The 16,903-nt window shown below is 43.1% G+C and overlaps 1 protein-coding gene and 1 long non-coding RNA gene across 3 annotated transcripts in view; one reads left to right on the forward strand and one right to left on the reverse strand.

Annotated features, from left to right (window-relative positions):
* The window catches only part of LOC136645426 (uncharacterized), a 38,998-nt gene extending 27,211 nt beyond the window's left edge, over nucleotides 1-11,787 (reverse strand). For both annotated transcript variants that reach the window (XR_010794133.1, XR_010794132.1), the window contains exon 1: nucleotides 11,371-11,787. This is a non-coding gene — a long non-coding RNA (uncharacterized lncRNA). The remainder of the gene's footprint in view (nucleotides 1-11,370) is intronic.
* A 255-nt stretch (nucleotides 11,788-12,042) lies between these two features.
* Nucleotides 12,043-16,511, forward strand: KLHL34 (kelch like family member 34). Its single transcript, XM_066620631.1, has one exon. The coding sequence runs from the start codon at nucleotides 12,724-12,726 to the stop codon at nucleotides 14,512-14,514; it is 1,791 nt and encodes a 596-aa protein (XP_066476728.1). The 5' UTR covers nucleotides 12,043-12,723; the 3' UTR covers nucleotides 14,515-16,511.
* The last annotated feature ends 392 nt before the right edge of the window (nucleotides 16,512-16,903 follow it).

The raw sequence follows: 16,903 nt of genomic DNA on the forward strand, positions 1-16,903 counted from the left end.
ATAATCTCTCTTGAGGTCACTTGATGCTCCTAAATGTCACACAGCTACACAAGCACATGTGACTTGGGAGTTCTGGAAGCCGCCCACATACATGCCAAATGATACGCCAGTGACTCAGCTTCTAAATTGTGCTGGTATCATAGTATCCTCATTCTTCTCTGGGACTCTTTATTGCAAGTGTAGTGTAGCCTGATGTTTACAGAGAAGCCAGCACTGATCAAAAGGAATTACATTTGGGGTCTTCCATCATAGTAGTTCTCAACCTGTTTGAGTGTTGTGACTGATAGCCAATATACCTAGAAAAAAGGCATGTTGTAATACATTTGCATTTATCCCAAACACCTACTTTTTGCAGATTCTTCCAGGGTTTAACAAAAGGCATGGAAAGGTTTGTGATTGTTCCAAGGGTTTGAAAAGGAAGAATTTAAACTTTGAATGTGCACACCTACAGGCCCCCCCCCCCGTGATCTTATGCAAAAATGTCTTAATACTTGCTTTCTTATTGCTTGCTCCCCACATCCACCCTCTGAGCTATTGCCTATAGTCTATAATAATGGGTTCAGGACACAAGATCTGTTCAAATAATTCAATGGCAATTTCACAAATACTGCTATTTGATTAAAGAAAGGAATGGAAGGAAAATAGAAATGGTAACTTGAAGCCACTCGCAGGTGTTAATGCTTCCTTTCCTTTTATTGGAGGGTGTAATTAGCCAGCCCTAGAAGGGATCCTAGGGTTCCTTTGTGGAACTGTGCTGTGTGGGAGAAATCATTCTTCTTTTTGGAATCTTTCCTAAAAGTTTGATTTAGCTAACTTAGTGAAAATGACTTATAATGAAATCAAGTGTAATAAAACTCCATAAAACTCTAAGACTCAAATTTGCTCTCACAATACAGTATATTCAGACCAGTTTGCAAGGATTTGAAGAACTTTTGATTTTAATGTAGGCACAAGATATTCCAGAGGATGCATGACTAAGGTTACAAAAAAGGGAAAAAGCAATTTCATCTACTCAGTTCCAAATTCAATATCTTGATATGTTTTGGTCAAAAATCAGATGACATTTGGAAAGTGGAAGGCAGATTTCCTTGGAAAAGACTTTTTTAAAAAAATGTAAGAATTGGTTATTCTTCCACTAGAATTTACATTCGTCGAGATATAGCTATTTGTTTTGCAGTGTTTCTCAAACTGTGGGTTGGGAAGCCAATTTCAAGTGGGTCCTCATTCATTTCAGTATTTCATCTTTAATATAGTAGACTTGATGCTACCCTAGTATGTGACTGCATTTGGGGAAATGTTACAGACCTGTACTTTTAACAGACTATAATATACTCGTATATATACTTTTAACAATGATAGTCAATGGGACTTAATCCTGGGTAAGTGTGGGTAGGATTACAATCTAGGATTGTGAACAATTTTCTGGCTTGATGATGTCACTTCTGGCCATGATATCACTTCTGGTTCTGACAGATTCTCATTCTAAAAAGTGGGTCATAGTGCTAAAAGTTTGAGAACCACATTGTATTAGAAACAAAATAATATGGACTTTAGTCATTGAATCAGCAATTTAGCTATTATGGGAACCCTCATGATATTCCTATTTCAACACAAACTGAGGTTTCCTTCACTTGCCTGATATATACATTCATATCCTTGTACTGTTCTGTAACTCTCACTCTATCTGCTCACCAAAAGGCCATGAGAAGGAAGACATGTAGGCCAGCTGAATCCCGTGTCTCTTGGTGATGATGGCATCACTAAGAGCTAACTGGCCGGCAGCTGGCCAGTATGACATATGGGGAAGCCTCAGCTAAAATCACCTAGGAGAGAGGTGGTATTAGTCCCTAGAAAGGGCTGTAAAAGGGATGGCAGAGAAAGGAGTGACAGAGGACAAGAGGCAGAAAAGGGAGGCAGACCCATGAGTAGGAGGAGATATGGAGAAAGATGACAGAAAGGATGTAGAGGCAAGGACAAGAAGACAAGGAAGTAAAAAAGGAAGCAAGGAACAGGACAGGATCAAGGGCTGAGAAAAAAGCCAGAAGAAACCAGCCAGTAAACCTCCACCTGAAGAGACAATCTTCCACCCTAAGAGGAGTTCAGGCCAAGCCCACACCCTCAAAACACCAAGAGTTAGCTGGGATCCAGGACAGTTGCTGCAACTGCACATACAGCCGGAGGGCATGCCTGGACTTGCTCCCATCCCCCCACCCCCTATTGGCAAGAACCAGCTTTTCAGGAACCCTGGGCTTCTCCACTAGCACCCTTTGGGCTGGGCCTTGTGATACACACATTGGCTCTTGCCAGGGTTGGATTGGCAGGCTTCCACATAAAAGGGCACTGGTTGAAAGGGACTGAAACAGAGAGGGCCAGAGGCGGAAGATACCCAATGGCATGTTGGTGATCCTGCTTCTTCTGTTCTATTGCTTTTCCATTTTGTTTAAGTTGAACTGCAATAAATACTATTAACCCTCCTACTGTTAAGGAGGGGCTATTAACAGTTCTACTGCCAGCATCCATGTCCTTATAACCAGGCTGTATGTGGAGGATATGCACCAACCCTTTTGACATTGAGTTGCTCCTTGTGGGTAGGGCAAAGCTGCTGCCACAGTGACAAGACACATGAATTTATGTGGAAGAATCATCACTCCCGAACTCACAATTATGAGAGCAGATGGAATAGGTTAGACCAGGGGTGTCAAACTCGTTTCATACAGAGGGCCGAAGTTAGCATTCAGGGCGCCTGTTGAGGACAGAAAGTGATGTCATTAAACAGAAAGTTTCCGGGGGCCACACCCAGCTCCCGGGCCTTATGTTTAACACCCCTGGGCTAGACTAATGATAGAAAAGGCTGACATTCCGCTGCTTTGATCATTAGAAAGAGAGATGCCACAATCCAGCACAGTTATAATACATGCCTAACTCAAGGAGAGTTTTTAATGAGTGTTAAACATAAGAACATAAGAACAGCCCCACTGGATCAGGCCATAGGCCCATCTAGTCCAGCTTCCTGTATCTCACAGCAGCCCACCAAATGCCCCAGGGAGCACACCAGATAGCAAGAGACCTCATCCTGGTGCCCTCCCTTGCATCTGGCATTCTGACATAACCCATTTCTAAAATCAGGAGGTTGCGCATACACATCATGGCTTGTACCTCGTAATGGATTTTTCCTCCAGAAACTCGTCCAATCCCCTTTTAAAGGCGTCTAGGCTAGACGCCAGCACCACATCCTGTGGCAAGGAGTTCCACAGACCGACCACGCGCTGAGTAAAGAAATATTTTCTTTTGTCTGTCCTAACCCGCCCAACACTCAATTTTAGTGGATGTCCCCTGGTTCTGGTATTATGTGAGAGTGTAAAGAGCATCTCCCTATCCACTCTGTCCATTCCCTGCATAATTTTGTATGTCTCAATTATGTCCCCCCTCAGGCGTATATTTTCTAGGCCGAAGAGGACCAAACGCCGTAGCCTTTCCTCATAAGGAAGGTGCCCCAGCCCCGTAATCATCTTAGTCGTTCTCTTTTGCACCTTTTCCATTTCCACTATGTCTTTTTTGAGATGCGGCGACCAGAACTGGACACAATACTCCAGGTGTGGCCTTACCATAGATTTGTACAACGGCATTATAATACTAGCCGTTTTGTTCTCAATACCCTTCCTAACGATCCCAAGCATAGAATTGGCCTTCTTCACTGCCGCCGCACATTGGGTCGACACTTTCATCGACCTGTCCACCACCACCCCAAGATCTCTCTCCTGATCTGTCACAGACAGCTCAGAACCCATCAGCCTATATCGAAAGTTTTGATTTTTTGCCCCAATGTGCATGACTTTACACTTACTGACATTGAAGCGCATCTGCCATCTTGCTGCCCATTCTGCCAGTCTGGAGAGATCCTTCTGGAGCTCCTCACAATCACTTCTGGTCTTTACCACTCGGAAAAGTTTGGTGTCGTCTGCAAACTTAGCCACTTCACTGCTCAACCCTGTCTCCAAGTCATTTATGAAGAGGTTGAAAAGCACCGGTCCCAGGACAGATCCTTGGGGCACACCACTTTTCACCTCTCTCCATTGTGAAAATTGCCCACTGACACCCACTCTCTGCTTCCTGGCCTCCAACCAGTTCTCAATCCACAAGAGGACCTGTCCTCTAATTCCCTGACTGTGGAGTTTTTTCAGTAGCCTTTGGTGAGGGACCGTGTCAAACGCCTTCTGAAAGTCCAGATATATAATGTCCACGGGTTCTCCCGCATCCACATGCCTGTTGACCTTTTCAAAGAATTCTATAAGGTTCGTGAGGCAAGACTTACCCTTACAGAAGCCATGCTGACTCTCCCTCAGCAAGGCCTGTTCGTCTATGTGTTTTGAGATCCTATCTTTGATGAGGCTTTCCACCATCTTACCCGGTATGGATTTTAGGCTGACCGGTCTATAGTTTCCCGGGTCCCCCCTCTTTCCCTTTTTAAAAATAGGCGTGACATTTGCTATCCTCCAATCTTCTGGCACCATGGCCGTTTTGAGGGACAAGTTGCATACCTTAGTCAAGAGATCTGCAACTTCATTCTTCAATTCGTTAATAACCCTTGGGTGGATGCCATCAGGGCCCAGTGACTTATTGATCTTTAATTTATCAATGAGGTCTGAAACATCTTCTCTTTTAACCTCTATCTGACTTAACTCCTCGGTCAGGAGGGGCCGTTCGGGCAGCGGTATCTGCCCGAGGTCTTCTGCCGTGAAGACAGATGCAAAGAACTCATTTAATTTCTCTGCCATCTCTAAGTCTCCTTTTAACTCCCCTTTCCCTCCCTCACCATCCAGAGGGCCAACCGCTTCTCTGGCGGGTTTCCTGCTTCTAACATATTTGAAGAAGCTTTTATTATTCCCCTTAATGTTGCTGGCCATGCGTTCCTCATAGCCTCGCTTGGCCTCCAGTATCACCTTCTTACATTTCTTTTGCCACAGTTTATGTTCCTTTTTATTCTCCTCATTAGGGCAAGACTTCCATTTATGGAAGGAAGCTTCCTTGCCCTTCACAGCCTCTCTAGCTTGGCTGGTTAGCCATGCGGGCACCCTCCTGGATTTAGTGGAACCCTTCTTTCTTTGCGGTATACACCTCTGCTGGGCCTCTATTACTGTTGTTTTAAGCAGCCTCCATGCACTCTGGAGAGATTGGACTCTTTTTACCCTCCCTTTCAACCTCCTTCTAACCAGCCTCCTCATTTGAGGGAAGTCTGCCCGTCGGAAGTCAAGGGTTTTTGTTAGAGATTTGCCTGGTATTCTTCCCCCAACGTGCACGTCAAAACGGATCGCAGCATGATCACTGTTCCCCAATGGCTCAGTAACGTTTACATCTCTAACCAGGTCCTGCGTACCGCACAATATTAAATCCAGAGTCACCTGTCCTCTGGTGGGCTCCATGACTAGCTGATCTAAGCCACAGTCATTTAGCACGTCAAGAAATCCGGTTTCCTTATTGTGACCAGAACACAAATTGACCCAGTCAATATGAGGATAATTGAAGTCCCCCATGATTACAACCCTGTCCCTCCTTGTCACCTCCCTGATCTGTTTCCTCATTTCAAGGTCCCCATCCGATTTCTGGTCTGGAGGACGATAGCACGCCCCCAGTATTACATCGCTGCACAAGCCTGGTAATTTAACCCACAGAGATTCTACGGTGGAGTCGGACCCACCTTCAATCTCTACTTTGCTGGATTCTATCCCTTCCTTAACATAAACGGCCACCCCACCTCCAACACACCCCTGCCTGTCCCTCCTGTAGAGTTTATAGCCCGGGATTGCGGTATCCCACTGATTCTCCGCATTCCACCAGGTTTCCGTTATGCCCACTATGTCAATATTTTCCCTTGTCACCAGACATTCCAGTTCTCCCACCTTTGCTCGTAGACTTTGGGCATTCGCATAAAAGCATTTATACATGGAATGCCCCAGGATGTGCTGCTTATTCGCTCCTTTGTCCCCGCATCCTCTCATTGTGCCAAACCGTCTATCACATCCCATCACCCTACCTTTCCCAATTTCTTCTCCTACTCTGCCTTTGTCTTGTTGTTCTCTAACCTCCCCATCCTCATCCCATAGGGATGAGGAGTCCCGAACCGGATGCCCCTCGGCTCCTGTCGGCCTTCCCCCAGGGATCAGTTTAAAAGCTGCTCTGCCACCTTTTTAATGTTATGCGCCAGCAGTCTGGTTCCATTCTGGTTCAAGTGGAGCCCGTCCCTCTTGTACAGGCCCCGCTTGTCCCAAAAAGTTCCCCAGTGCCTAACGAATCTAAACCCCTCCTCCCTACACCACCGTCTCATCCACGCATTGAGACCCCTGATCTCCGCCTGCCTAGCTGGCCCTGTGCGTGGAACAGGTAGCACTTCAGAGAACTCCTGGGGCATTCCATGTTAGTTCTTTTACTATTTATGCAGAACATTTTAACCCGCCTTTCAAAAAATATATATCTCAAAATAGGGGACAACAATATAATCAGAAAACAACAATACCAAAACAATCAAATAAATAAGAAACATCAACAATAATTCACAATTTTAAAGTTGCAGCTTGAGCTTTAACTGGCATATGCTGTTGTCAAAGCGCTAATCAAATTAGGGCGCAATCCTAACCCCTTATGTCAGTGCTTTCCAGCACTGACATAAGGGCAATGCAGCTCTGAGGCAAGGGGACAAACATTCCCTTACTTTGAGGAGACCTCCATGAGTGACATCCAACTGCAGGATGCAGCACATGTCCCATTGGCACTGCTATGCCAGTGCTGGAAAGCACTGACATAAGGGGTTAGGATTGCGCCCTTAAAAGAATTTTCAAGATCTGCTTAAATGGACAGAGATCCCATATCTGGCAGTTTCTTGAAAGAGATGGTTCCAAGGACTTGGGAATAGAAAATAGAATAGAAAAAGACCTCTTGGCTTCATTAATAATTTGTAGTCATTGCTACTGGATATCAGTGTGCAGCAGGATACACATAGGAAGCTCACGTATCAAGGAGCTTGAATCCAGGCTGCAAAGGCTTTAAAGGTTAAGCTCTGCACTGGATTGTACCCAGGGTGTTTAGGACAGTTAAGTTCAAACTAGTTTATGTGATAGGACATGCCATCATATCTTGAGAATGCAGCCCTAGAGAGTTGCCCTTTAACATATCCAGGGTCCATTTTCACCATGCATAATGTGTGCCAATTATTCCATCTAAATAGGAGGTAATTCATGTGAGGAAAACGAGACAGGTGCCTCAAATATTAAGAGTGTTGTCCACATGAAAATAAAAAGCTGCCTTCTATGGAGTCAAGCCATTGCTTCATCTAGCTCCGTACTGTCTGCACCAAGTAACAGCGCATCTCCAGGGTTCCAGACAGAGGACCTACTACCCAGACCTACCTAGAGTTGCTAGGGATTGAACCTGGGATCTCTTGTTTGCAAAACAGGTGCTACACCACTGTGTTACAGCCCAGAAAAGCTAAAATATAGTGTTATAGAATTAGGAAATGAGTTTTGCAGTTAAGGCTTTCAATATTAGGTCAACTGATTTCTTAAATGCAGAATGCTGGATTTCTCACATACAGAGGGCTGGACAGACTCATGCTGTCTCCAGTCCCAGACTGAGCAAAACAATGCTAATAACTGAAGATCTCTGAATGGGAACTTCTATCAAGAACCCTCAAGTGCACCTGTCTGAGAGAAAGGATTATCCCCTCCCCTCTCTCTGAGTTAGGGAGAGACAATAAGAAAAAGATAGCATGTTTTGGCAGATTCTGGGTAAGACTGAGAGTTAGAACTTGATCTGGGAGAGTCTGAATGCAGGCATACTTAGAAGGAGCATGTACTACCTAACTCCACCTAACGCTCAAGCCTACATATTTATAAATGAAATCAATGTAACAAAGACATCATAAGCCTTCAGGGCACTCTCCTCCAAATGGAACCCTGAGTGTGCTGCAGCTTCTGGAACTTCTGACTGTGCAAAGAAGTGAGGCATGATACAGAACAATACCTTGGCAAGAAGCAACTAAAAATAACTCACTTTTCTCTCAATCTTTTCTTCTCTCTGCATTTCAGAATAATCCTGAAACACATAGAGCAAAGGAGAGAGAGAGAGAGAGAGAGAGAGAGAGAGAGAGAGAGTTCCACAGGTTGGCACTCTCAAGAATAAGGAACTAAAGCAAGGGCAGACAAACCTGGTGGTGTAGGGCCCAATCCTATACAATTTTCCAGTGCCAGTGAAGCCACACCAATGGGACGTGCACTGCATCCTGTGGTGGGGAGGCAGTCACAGAGGCCTCCTCAGGGTATGGGAACATTTGCTCCACTACCTCAGGGCTGCAAGGCGGCTACAATGGTTCTGGAAAATTGGATTGGATGCCATCCATCCATCCTCTGCCTGAAAAGCTCCAACAAAGGAGGGCTCATACTGCTTGAAGCAGTGTCTTCCAGTACTGGAAAGCTGTTACAGTCAGTAAATTCTTTCTAAAGTCTAGTCTAAATCTACTTTCTCTGTAGTTTCAACCCACTGGTTCTAATCTCAGGAGCCACATTTTTGGACTTTCCAAGAGATTATGCCTGCCAAATTCAAGCAGATAGCACCAAAGGGAACATTTTTAGAGTACACTGAAAATGGCACACTGCCTATAATAACTGCAGTCTGTGTTCTCAAACTGTGCCTTCAGTTTCCCCTTTAAAGACTGCAGTGTCATCTTCCAGTTAAGTGTGCACCAACTTGTCTAGATCTTGGCCCCAAACTTAGCACTGGTAAGATCAGGGCCTGTCAAAGACCACCTAAAGCCTGATGTGGTATGCTAAATGCTGCCCCCCTTAACTGATGGTGTGCCAGCTTCTGCTCCTCCATTCTCCAATGTTCTAGATCAGGGGTCTCCAAACTTTTTGGCCAGAGGGCCACATCAAATATCTGGCATGGTGTGGAGGGCCGGAAAAAAATTTACATATAAAATTTAAATAAATAAATTAGAGATGGAACTTAGATGAGTGAATAAATGAATGGGCTCATTCATTCAACCTCTCTGGCCCTCAGAACACCCTGCAGACACAATCAGAGCACAGTTCTGGTCATGTTCAGCTGAGTGGGCCAGAGGCTTTCAGGGGAAAACAGGTTGGCCGTGGGCTGGAAAGAGGCTTGCTGCGGGCCGCATCTGGCCCCCGGGCCAGGGTTTTGAGACCCCTGTTCTAGATCAGCTCCCTCCTCCCCTCCACATTTCACCTTCCTCACTGTCCCCTGCTTTGTTTATGAATCCAGGGAGTAGAAGGAGGAAGAGGAGCAAAGACAAGTAGGTAGACAAAGATGGGTGCTCTCCATCAATCTGGTGCCTGAGGTGACCAATTGGCCTCATGGATGGGGTGTCCCTACGTAGGGGGGGCATTTATGTTCAAGACACAGTTGTAGTAGGAGACATAAAAATATGTTATAAACTGGCTTATTGAATAATGTTTCAACAGCAGTAATCCTTGGAAGTGACCTCTCTGTAAATACAAACAGGCACACAGAGAGATATGCATGCACACTTTTTTTGTTGGGTGAGAAACATTCACTCCACTCCAGTGGTAATGAAAACCTGAATTAAATCTGTCATCAGGATGGCGATGGAGGAACTGCAACAAGTCAATTAAAAAAAATAAGCGAGGGAGAGAGTGAGGAGAGAATGTTGAAATGACAAGTTGAAATGACAGAAATTTGCTTAAAATGATACTGCCAGAGTTGGCTGGTTCACAATTCAATGCACTGCTTTGTCTATTTATGGAGAGCACACAATGTCTTCTGTGCACAATTTTCTCCCCAGAAACAAATGCTTTTATACTTTCCATCCACTAGCAGAATATAAACTGCCCACAGGCCTTCAACTTTTATGCCGCACACAGATGCGTCCCAAGAGTCTTTCATACAGATTCCTCTGGCATGTCATGCTAGTGGCTGCAGTTTAGACAGGGTCAGTCAGAGGGAATCATGGTTAGGGCTTGCCTGAAGTGAACCCAATAACCACAGATAATAGAAACAAGGAGCATCTAACATGCTTGAAGAGTGATGAGTGAATGAATGGATTTTGAGAGGTTCAGAGGTAGCCCAAGTAAGTTTGATAAGATTCAGAACAGTGCTCACAAAAGGATTTTTATGCCCCAATTCTAAATGTGTTTGCTTGGATATGAAGTAGAACTTTCTACTGGATAAGTATGCTTAGGATTGCATCCTTAGGACATAATATTAATTAAACATGACATGAATTCATGACAACACCTGTTGTTTTCTGATACATTTCAATGCATTAATGTATCTTCTGGAACTAGGGAGAGAAGCAAAATATAAGCACCAAGGCACCTCTGTGGTCCAACAAAGAATTCCCAATGTATTCCTATGAAATTTCACAACTTCTACAGTTTTCTAAATATCACTTTGGAACATCTTTCCCCACATGCATTTGCATGGGCATCTTGATTTACAATGCATTTTTATGTCTATGAGGAGAGGCAGAGAGAAATGTCATTTGGGACATTCTCTATGAAAAAGGACCCTGAATTATCAAGACATATGTATGACTGAAGGCACCCTTGCTTCATTTTACTTCTTATCAACAGTTAAGAGACACGCAGACTTTGAGCTGTGTGTGAACTGATTTCACTGAAATGCCTGGTGTGCAAGATGATATGGAAGTTCTAACTTTAGTGTCTGTGGTCTGTAGTGTGTAGTCTGTAATGGTTCATTCACACATGCAGATCACCACTGGAGGCTGCAGTCATGTGTGAAGAGAGGAAAAGAAAGGAAAGAATCAGAGAGTTGCATGGTACAGCCATTCCTTGAGATGGAGGGAGGTACCTGCATGTGTGAATACTCACCATTTATTCAGATAACTCCCTATACTTACAAAACTAGCTTACTGGGGCAAAGACTAGGTTAGAGCTCCAAGTATTAGTTTTTGTACACAGTTTGTTTGCTTTTTAATGAGGAAGCATTCAAATATGCAGTTCCCCAAATACAATCTGAAATAGTACAGCCAAGCAACAGCTGTCACATGACTGCTCTGAGCATTTGTTCTGGAACAAACAAATGCTCTAGAAGAGAAGACACTGCAGCTATTTTACCCTAACTTTCTGTAGGGCCAATATCAATACAACTAAGGAGCAGGAAACAGGTCACATCAGAAAAGTGGTACATTCCCTTTGGTGCATGATGACTGTCTTTTCAGTCAGAACACTTTAAATTTGAATTTGAATGAAACAGGCATTTTGAAGAAACACAGCTATCTTGTATAAATCAAGTGAGAAACTTTGCACATTGTTTCAAGTATGTGATCAAAGCAACTATAGTTAATGTCAACCTATTGTACTAACAAAAACTAGAACTTACCAGTAAAGGCAGAGTAGGAGTTTCTGTCCAAAAGTATTGTTGCCCCTGCAAATCAGTTTTGTCCAGGAAAGCCTCCTCATTCATGCACTTTTTTTTTAAAACCTGGAATGAAAGCTGTAAAGAGTAATATCAGTCATATCTATCCAAAGGTGTTCAGAAGCAAGCCACCAGGGTGTGTAAGTACATCTGGCTGCTTATAGCCCTTCAGGAGAAATGAATGTTCCAATACCCGGGTGACAATCACTGCTAATCTCCATCTACTTGTACTTAATTTGGCTACATATGGTCTTCCATTTCAAACCGACCCTGTGGAATCTGTCCAAGGAAGTTCAAGTTCACCCATTACTGACTTGAAACTCAGTTATGCCAAGATCCCACAATAAACAGATCTCACTTTATATGACATAACTTCAGTTCTATTTGTGTCCCTCCTCTGAAGAAATGTGTTACCCTTGTGATTTCCATCCAGGTCATTTAATGTCAGATAATTTGGCTCATACTCCTTGTTGAACTACTGCATTACCCTCCCCGCCCTTCTCTCATTCTCCCCCCCCCCATCTCAGTTCAACACTTGGACAGCTATGACAAGAGGGCTAGTGTTTGCATTCTATTCTGGTCACTATGAGTTATGTTGATATCATATAAACCAAAGGGCTCCAAAAAGCATGTCAGACTAAAGCACTGACTAATCCTAGTATTTTGCTTGTCTTTCTACTCAAAGCTAAAGATCTGTATGCTCGCAAAGTCTTCCAGCTCTAATCTGTAGGTGCTGATTTGATTTTCAGCTGAGACTTCCTACAAGCAGAGATCACCATACGTGGCTTGTTGGCCCTGGGGAATAAGAGCTAAACTTGTCTAAGACTGAAATACAGAGCACCGGCAAAAGCTGGAGCAAAGATCAGCTCTCTGGCTTTCGTGATGCACCGGCAGCCACAGATGATCTATTTAATCAGCTTAAAAGAGAAAGAAAGGCCACAAGAGACATCGGAGCTGACACAAAGCGTCACTTAATGCTATCTCACCCATGCATCTGTTACTCGATGCTGGCCAAGCAATTGTTCTCATCTCCTCTGGACCATCTATCCTTAAGCAGGAAATGGAGGTGAGAGAGACAAGTGTCTGAAGGACATTAACTAGATTCAGCATTATGAATGAATGCCTGAGACAAAGTACTAGCAGGATGCTATGTGGGAGAAGGATGTAAAATGATTAAGTGGCTTTTTCTTTGTGATTGACTGAAGGAGTTGATGGTTATTCTTCAGAAGCTTCCCCACCAAGTGTACTTGTTCTATTGAGTGGATGCACTTTGCTTTTTATTGGCACAAGGTACTTTAGAGCATTTTATTCTGCGAGATGAGTTACTTCCTGTCCTACTGCAAAGGACATTGTAGTGCTGTGCTGTCTCAGTATCAGACACTCCGAGCTGAAGGTTTGCTTTGCGATATTTTGTTGAAGGTGAAAGAAAATGAATTTCCTGCTCACAAATCGCTACTTGCCTGTTCAAGTGATTACTTCAGGGCCATGTTCAAGAGTTATACTAAAGAATCAAAGGCTTCCATTATTCACCTGCAAATCATCTCAGCCACAGGTCTGCAACATGTGCTGGATTTCATTTATACCTCCTGGTTGCCCTTGTCTTTTGATAGTCTGGAGGATACTCTGGAAGCTGCCACCTACTTGCAAGTGACAGAGGCCATTGGTTTGTGTAGCCAATACTTGGCTAACAATCTTTCTCTGGAGAGTTGCTGTTTTTCTGCTAATGTTGCTGCAAAATTCTATCTTCCAGATGCTTCAGCAGCAACAGAAAAATATCTCATTCTTAATTTCTGGAAACTTCTGGATGTGGATTTTGCTGGACTGCTTGAGCTGAACTTCCGATCTCTGAAAGCAGTAGTGGAATCTCCTGATGTCCCTATGGTGAAAGAATCTGACATACTAGATCTATTGCTAAAGTGGCTGAAACACGATAAATTAAGGTTAACACACACTACTAGTCTACTGGAGCATATACGCTATGGTCTTATTCCAGTGGAAGATCTGAGAAAGGTCTACACTCAGTCTGAAGTGCCTCTAACAGCCCCCACAAAATGCTTAATCATAAAAGCAATCAACTACCATTCGCTTATCTTTAGACAGCCTATCCTACAAGATAAGTACAGCACCTTGAGAAACCAGAAGACGTGGATTATTCTGCTTGGAGGAAGGGTTGCAGGTGAAGGACCCATCAGTGATGTGGTGGCTTTTGATGTGTATAATCACAAATGGCGAACTTTAACGAAAGTGCCAGTCAGAGTACAAAATCACTGTGTGTGTACAGTTGGAAACTTTCTATATGTGCTAGGGGGAGAAATTGAAGATTTGCAAAGTGATCCTAAAAATCAGTCCTTGACAGTTTCCAACAAAGTTCATCGCTATGATCCCAGATTCAACAAGTGGATACAAGCCGCAGGGATGCTAGAAAAGAGACGTCGGTTTTCTTGTTGCATCCTAGAAAACACCATCTTTGCAATTGGTGGGCAAGGTGAGAATGGATTATTGCATTCATCTGTTGAAGTGTACAACATTAGCCAAGACAGGTGGACAAAGGTTCAAGATTTGCCATGCAAAATGCATGGTCATGCTGGTACTGTCTGCAAGAACACTATTTATATATCAGGTGGGAAATACTTGGATCAAAGTAACACAAGTAAAGATTTGTATTCTTTGAACTCACGGGAAGGGCAATGGAGAAAGCAAGCCCCAATGAGCATTGCTCGATTTGGGCATCAGATGGCCACAATCAGAGAGTCTATCTTTACATTTTTAGGGCTCTACGAACCATTTTCTGAAATTGAAAAATATGACCCTGACCAGAATCAGTGGACACGTTTAAAACCATTGATATATGATCGGTTTAGTTATGGTTTGGCGGTAGTGGAGGAAACTGCACTTCTCATTGGAGGGAAGAAGTGGCAAGATTCCCAAGAGATTCCAACTCAGGATGTGGTGGGCTATGATATAGACAATGACTGCTGGGAAGAAATCTGCAAAGCTTCCTTACCTTGGTATGGGTTGCAGTGTGCAGTGTTACAGCTTTCTGAATTAGTAGAAACAAAGGACATTAAACAACACAAGAGCCCAACTTTTGAGATTACACCTCACTGAAAATTGAGTCACAAGGGAGGAATTGTCCTAAAGAGTGGGGTGCAAATATATTAAATAAATAAATAACTTAGCAGTGTGTAAAATCCTCAGGATTTCTAAAGATTCGTAATTAACCCTTTTCTTAATATTAAAAGGTAATGTTGCATGACAACAAAGAGGGTTAAATTTTATGACGCACAAAACAACATATGTAAAATACATGAATGAATGGACAGTCAGAGCCATAGGTGGGCATAGAAAGTGTTATATGGCTTGCACAAATAATTGGGCATGAATGCTGATCTAAGTCAGACTTATCTCAGAATAAGCCTCCTTTTATATTTCTTCCAAAATGAGGGCCCAATCCTATGGTCACCTTTTACCACTGGAACTCGTGTTCTGCCATCACAGGGAGCTTTCCAGTAGTGCAAAAGTTGGACTGCCATAGCGTGCTTTGGGCTGCTGCTACAAATGGGCAGCTGTGTGGTGGGCACAGCAGCAACTCTCAAAGCTTCTGCCATTTAGTTGGAGGTGGAGACGTGTCCTCGGTGGGTGGGGAAAGCAGGAGGAGTTTCAGGGTGAATTGGGAAGGGCAGGGGGCAGGAAAGGGGAATGAGGGGATAGAAGCACCAGTGTGTACCAGATCATCTTTCTCAGACTGCTCTGCCCCTTTTCTCTCCTGAGACCTACACCAACAAAATGGCTGGTGTGGGTCCAAAGGGACCCATAGGTGATCAGGCAGTTTACCACCTGCTGGCTGTCTGAACCCCCCACTGGATGCAGCATGCACTCTGTTAGTGCGGCTGCGCTGGCATCAGTACTGGGGGACAGGATTAAGCTGTAAGACAATTTTGAATTTTGTACCCATAAACCACACCCATCAAACGCCATGCAGGTAAGGTATTTGAATCCAAAGAGCAAAATCTTTGGAGCAGGAATTTAATTTATAATTACACAGGCCTACCAAAAAAACAAATAAACAAACAAAAGTCCTTTTTAGTTGCTAAGGATGTTTGAATGAATTATATTTTGGGAGTGCTGAATCAAAAAATGGCATCAGTTTTACCCAGTTTGCTCTAAGTTTTGGGGGTACAATATAGCCACCTTCTATGCTGATTCAGTTTCCTTATGAGGAAGCCATGGCATTGGCTTCCTCACAAGGAATCTGCTTGAATCAGCATATAAGGTGGATGTGCCATGCCCCCAAAACTAGAGCCAAACATGCAAAAACTGATACCATTTTTTAAATTTAGCACCCCCGAAATACTCAAGGATAGGTGTAACCTTTACAACAACAAAATGTATAGGCCTGCTTTATAAATTTTCATTTAAAAACTTAATCTATTTTAATATTTTACTCATTCTATAGTGTTTCTAGTTTGAAGTCATACCATAAAGAAATGCTGCTGAAACATTACGGCAAACAGAACAGCACTCCTTTCGAGCTAGAGTATGAGGTTGAATTTTCTCCTTTAAAGTCATAAAGTTGTCTTCACCAAAACAATATGCAGGCAGAATAACTGCTCCATAGCAACAGATCACAGTCTTGTAAATTGTCTGACAGCCCAATCACAAGAATTTGCTGGCATTGGTCCTCTGTACCAGAGAAATACAGCCAGGTGGGTAGATTCGTTTTAAAATCTTGAAAGATGCAACAGTTTCTGGCACAAGTCTAAATGCTTCTTGGTCCACATGTCACAATATGATTATTTTGCAATGCGAAAAATTGCGTGTAAGAAAGACCGTGAAACACACATGCACAATCTTTTGAGGGAGGGGAGTTTAGGGAATTAGTAAAGATGTTTTAAATTTAAAAAATTTAATCAAGTATTGGGGGGGGGGCAAGGCTGAAATTTTTGCAGTTCTTTTGTCACTGCTTATAAGCTGCTTAGACTCTTGACTTGTCTTTTTATAGATTACTGAATATTTTACTGTGGTTTTATTATATCTTGTTCTATGGTCTGATCTGCTTCAATGGTCCTATGGGACAACAAATAGAAGTTTGCAGAATGTAGAAATGCAGCAAATAAATGAAAAAAATAGATAAACTTGTGTGATGTTTGGTCTATGTGTGGGAATCTGTGATTGGCCAAACCTTCCCAGTACATGCACAGGAAAGCCATGGCTAATCATAGCTTTTCAGCATGTGTTCCTATAATTATATGCACATATGAGTAATTGACACAACTGATTATCTACATGCATCTTTAAGCTTTTCCTGCTTCTGTGTACAGGTATGTAAAGTGAGAGTATGCATTGGAATTACGAGTATGTTCTCTAGGCCAAACTACATCCCTCTCCAGATACCCCCTTGTCTAACTATTTAAACTGATTCAGTGTCTGCCTTCCCTTTCATCCCAAGCTTTTTTTTCTCTTTTGTCTGCTCTTTTTTTTTTTGCATCCTCATACT

This window comes from Tiliqua scincoides, chromosome 3, assembly GCF_035046505.1.
Source record: "Tiliqua scincoides isolate rTilSci1 chromosome 3, rTilSci1.hap2, whole genome shotgun sequence".
Lineage (NCBI taxonomy): Eukaryota > Metazoa > Chordata > Lepidosauria > Squamata > Scincidae > Tiliqua > Tiliqua scincoides.

Bases quoted from the DNA above. Each gene is read 5' to 3' on its own strand.
- KLHL34 (XM_066620631.1), top strand. From the start codon at position 12,724: ATGAGTTACTTCCTGTCCTACTGCAAAGGACATTGTAGTGCTGTGCTG.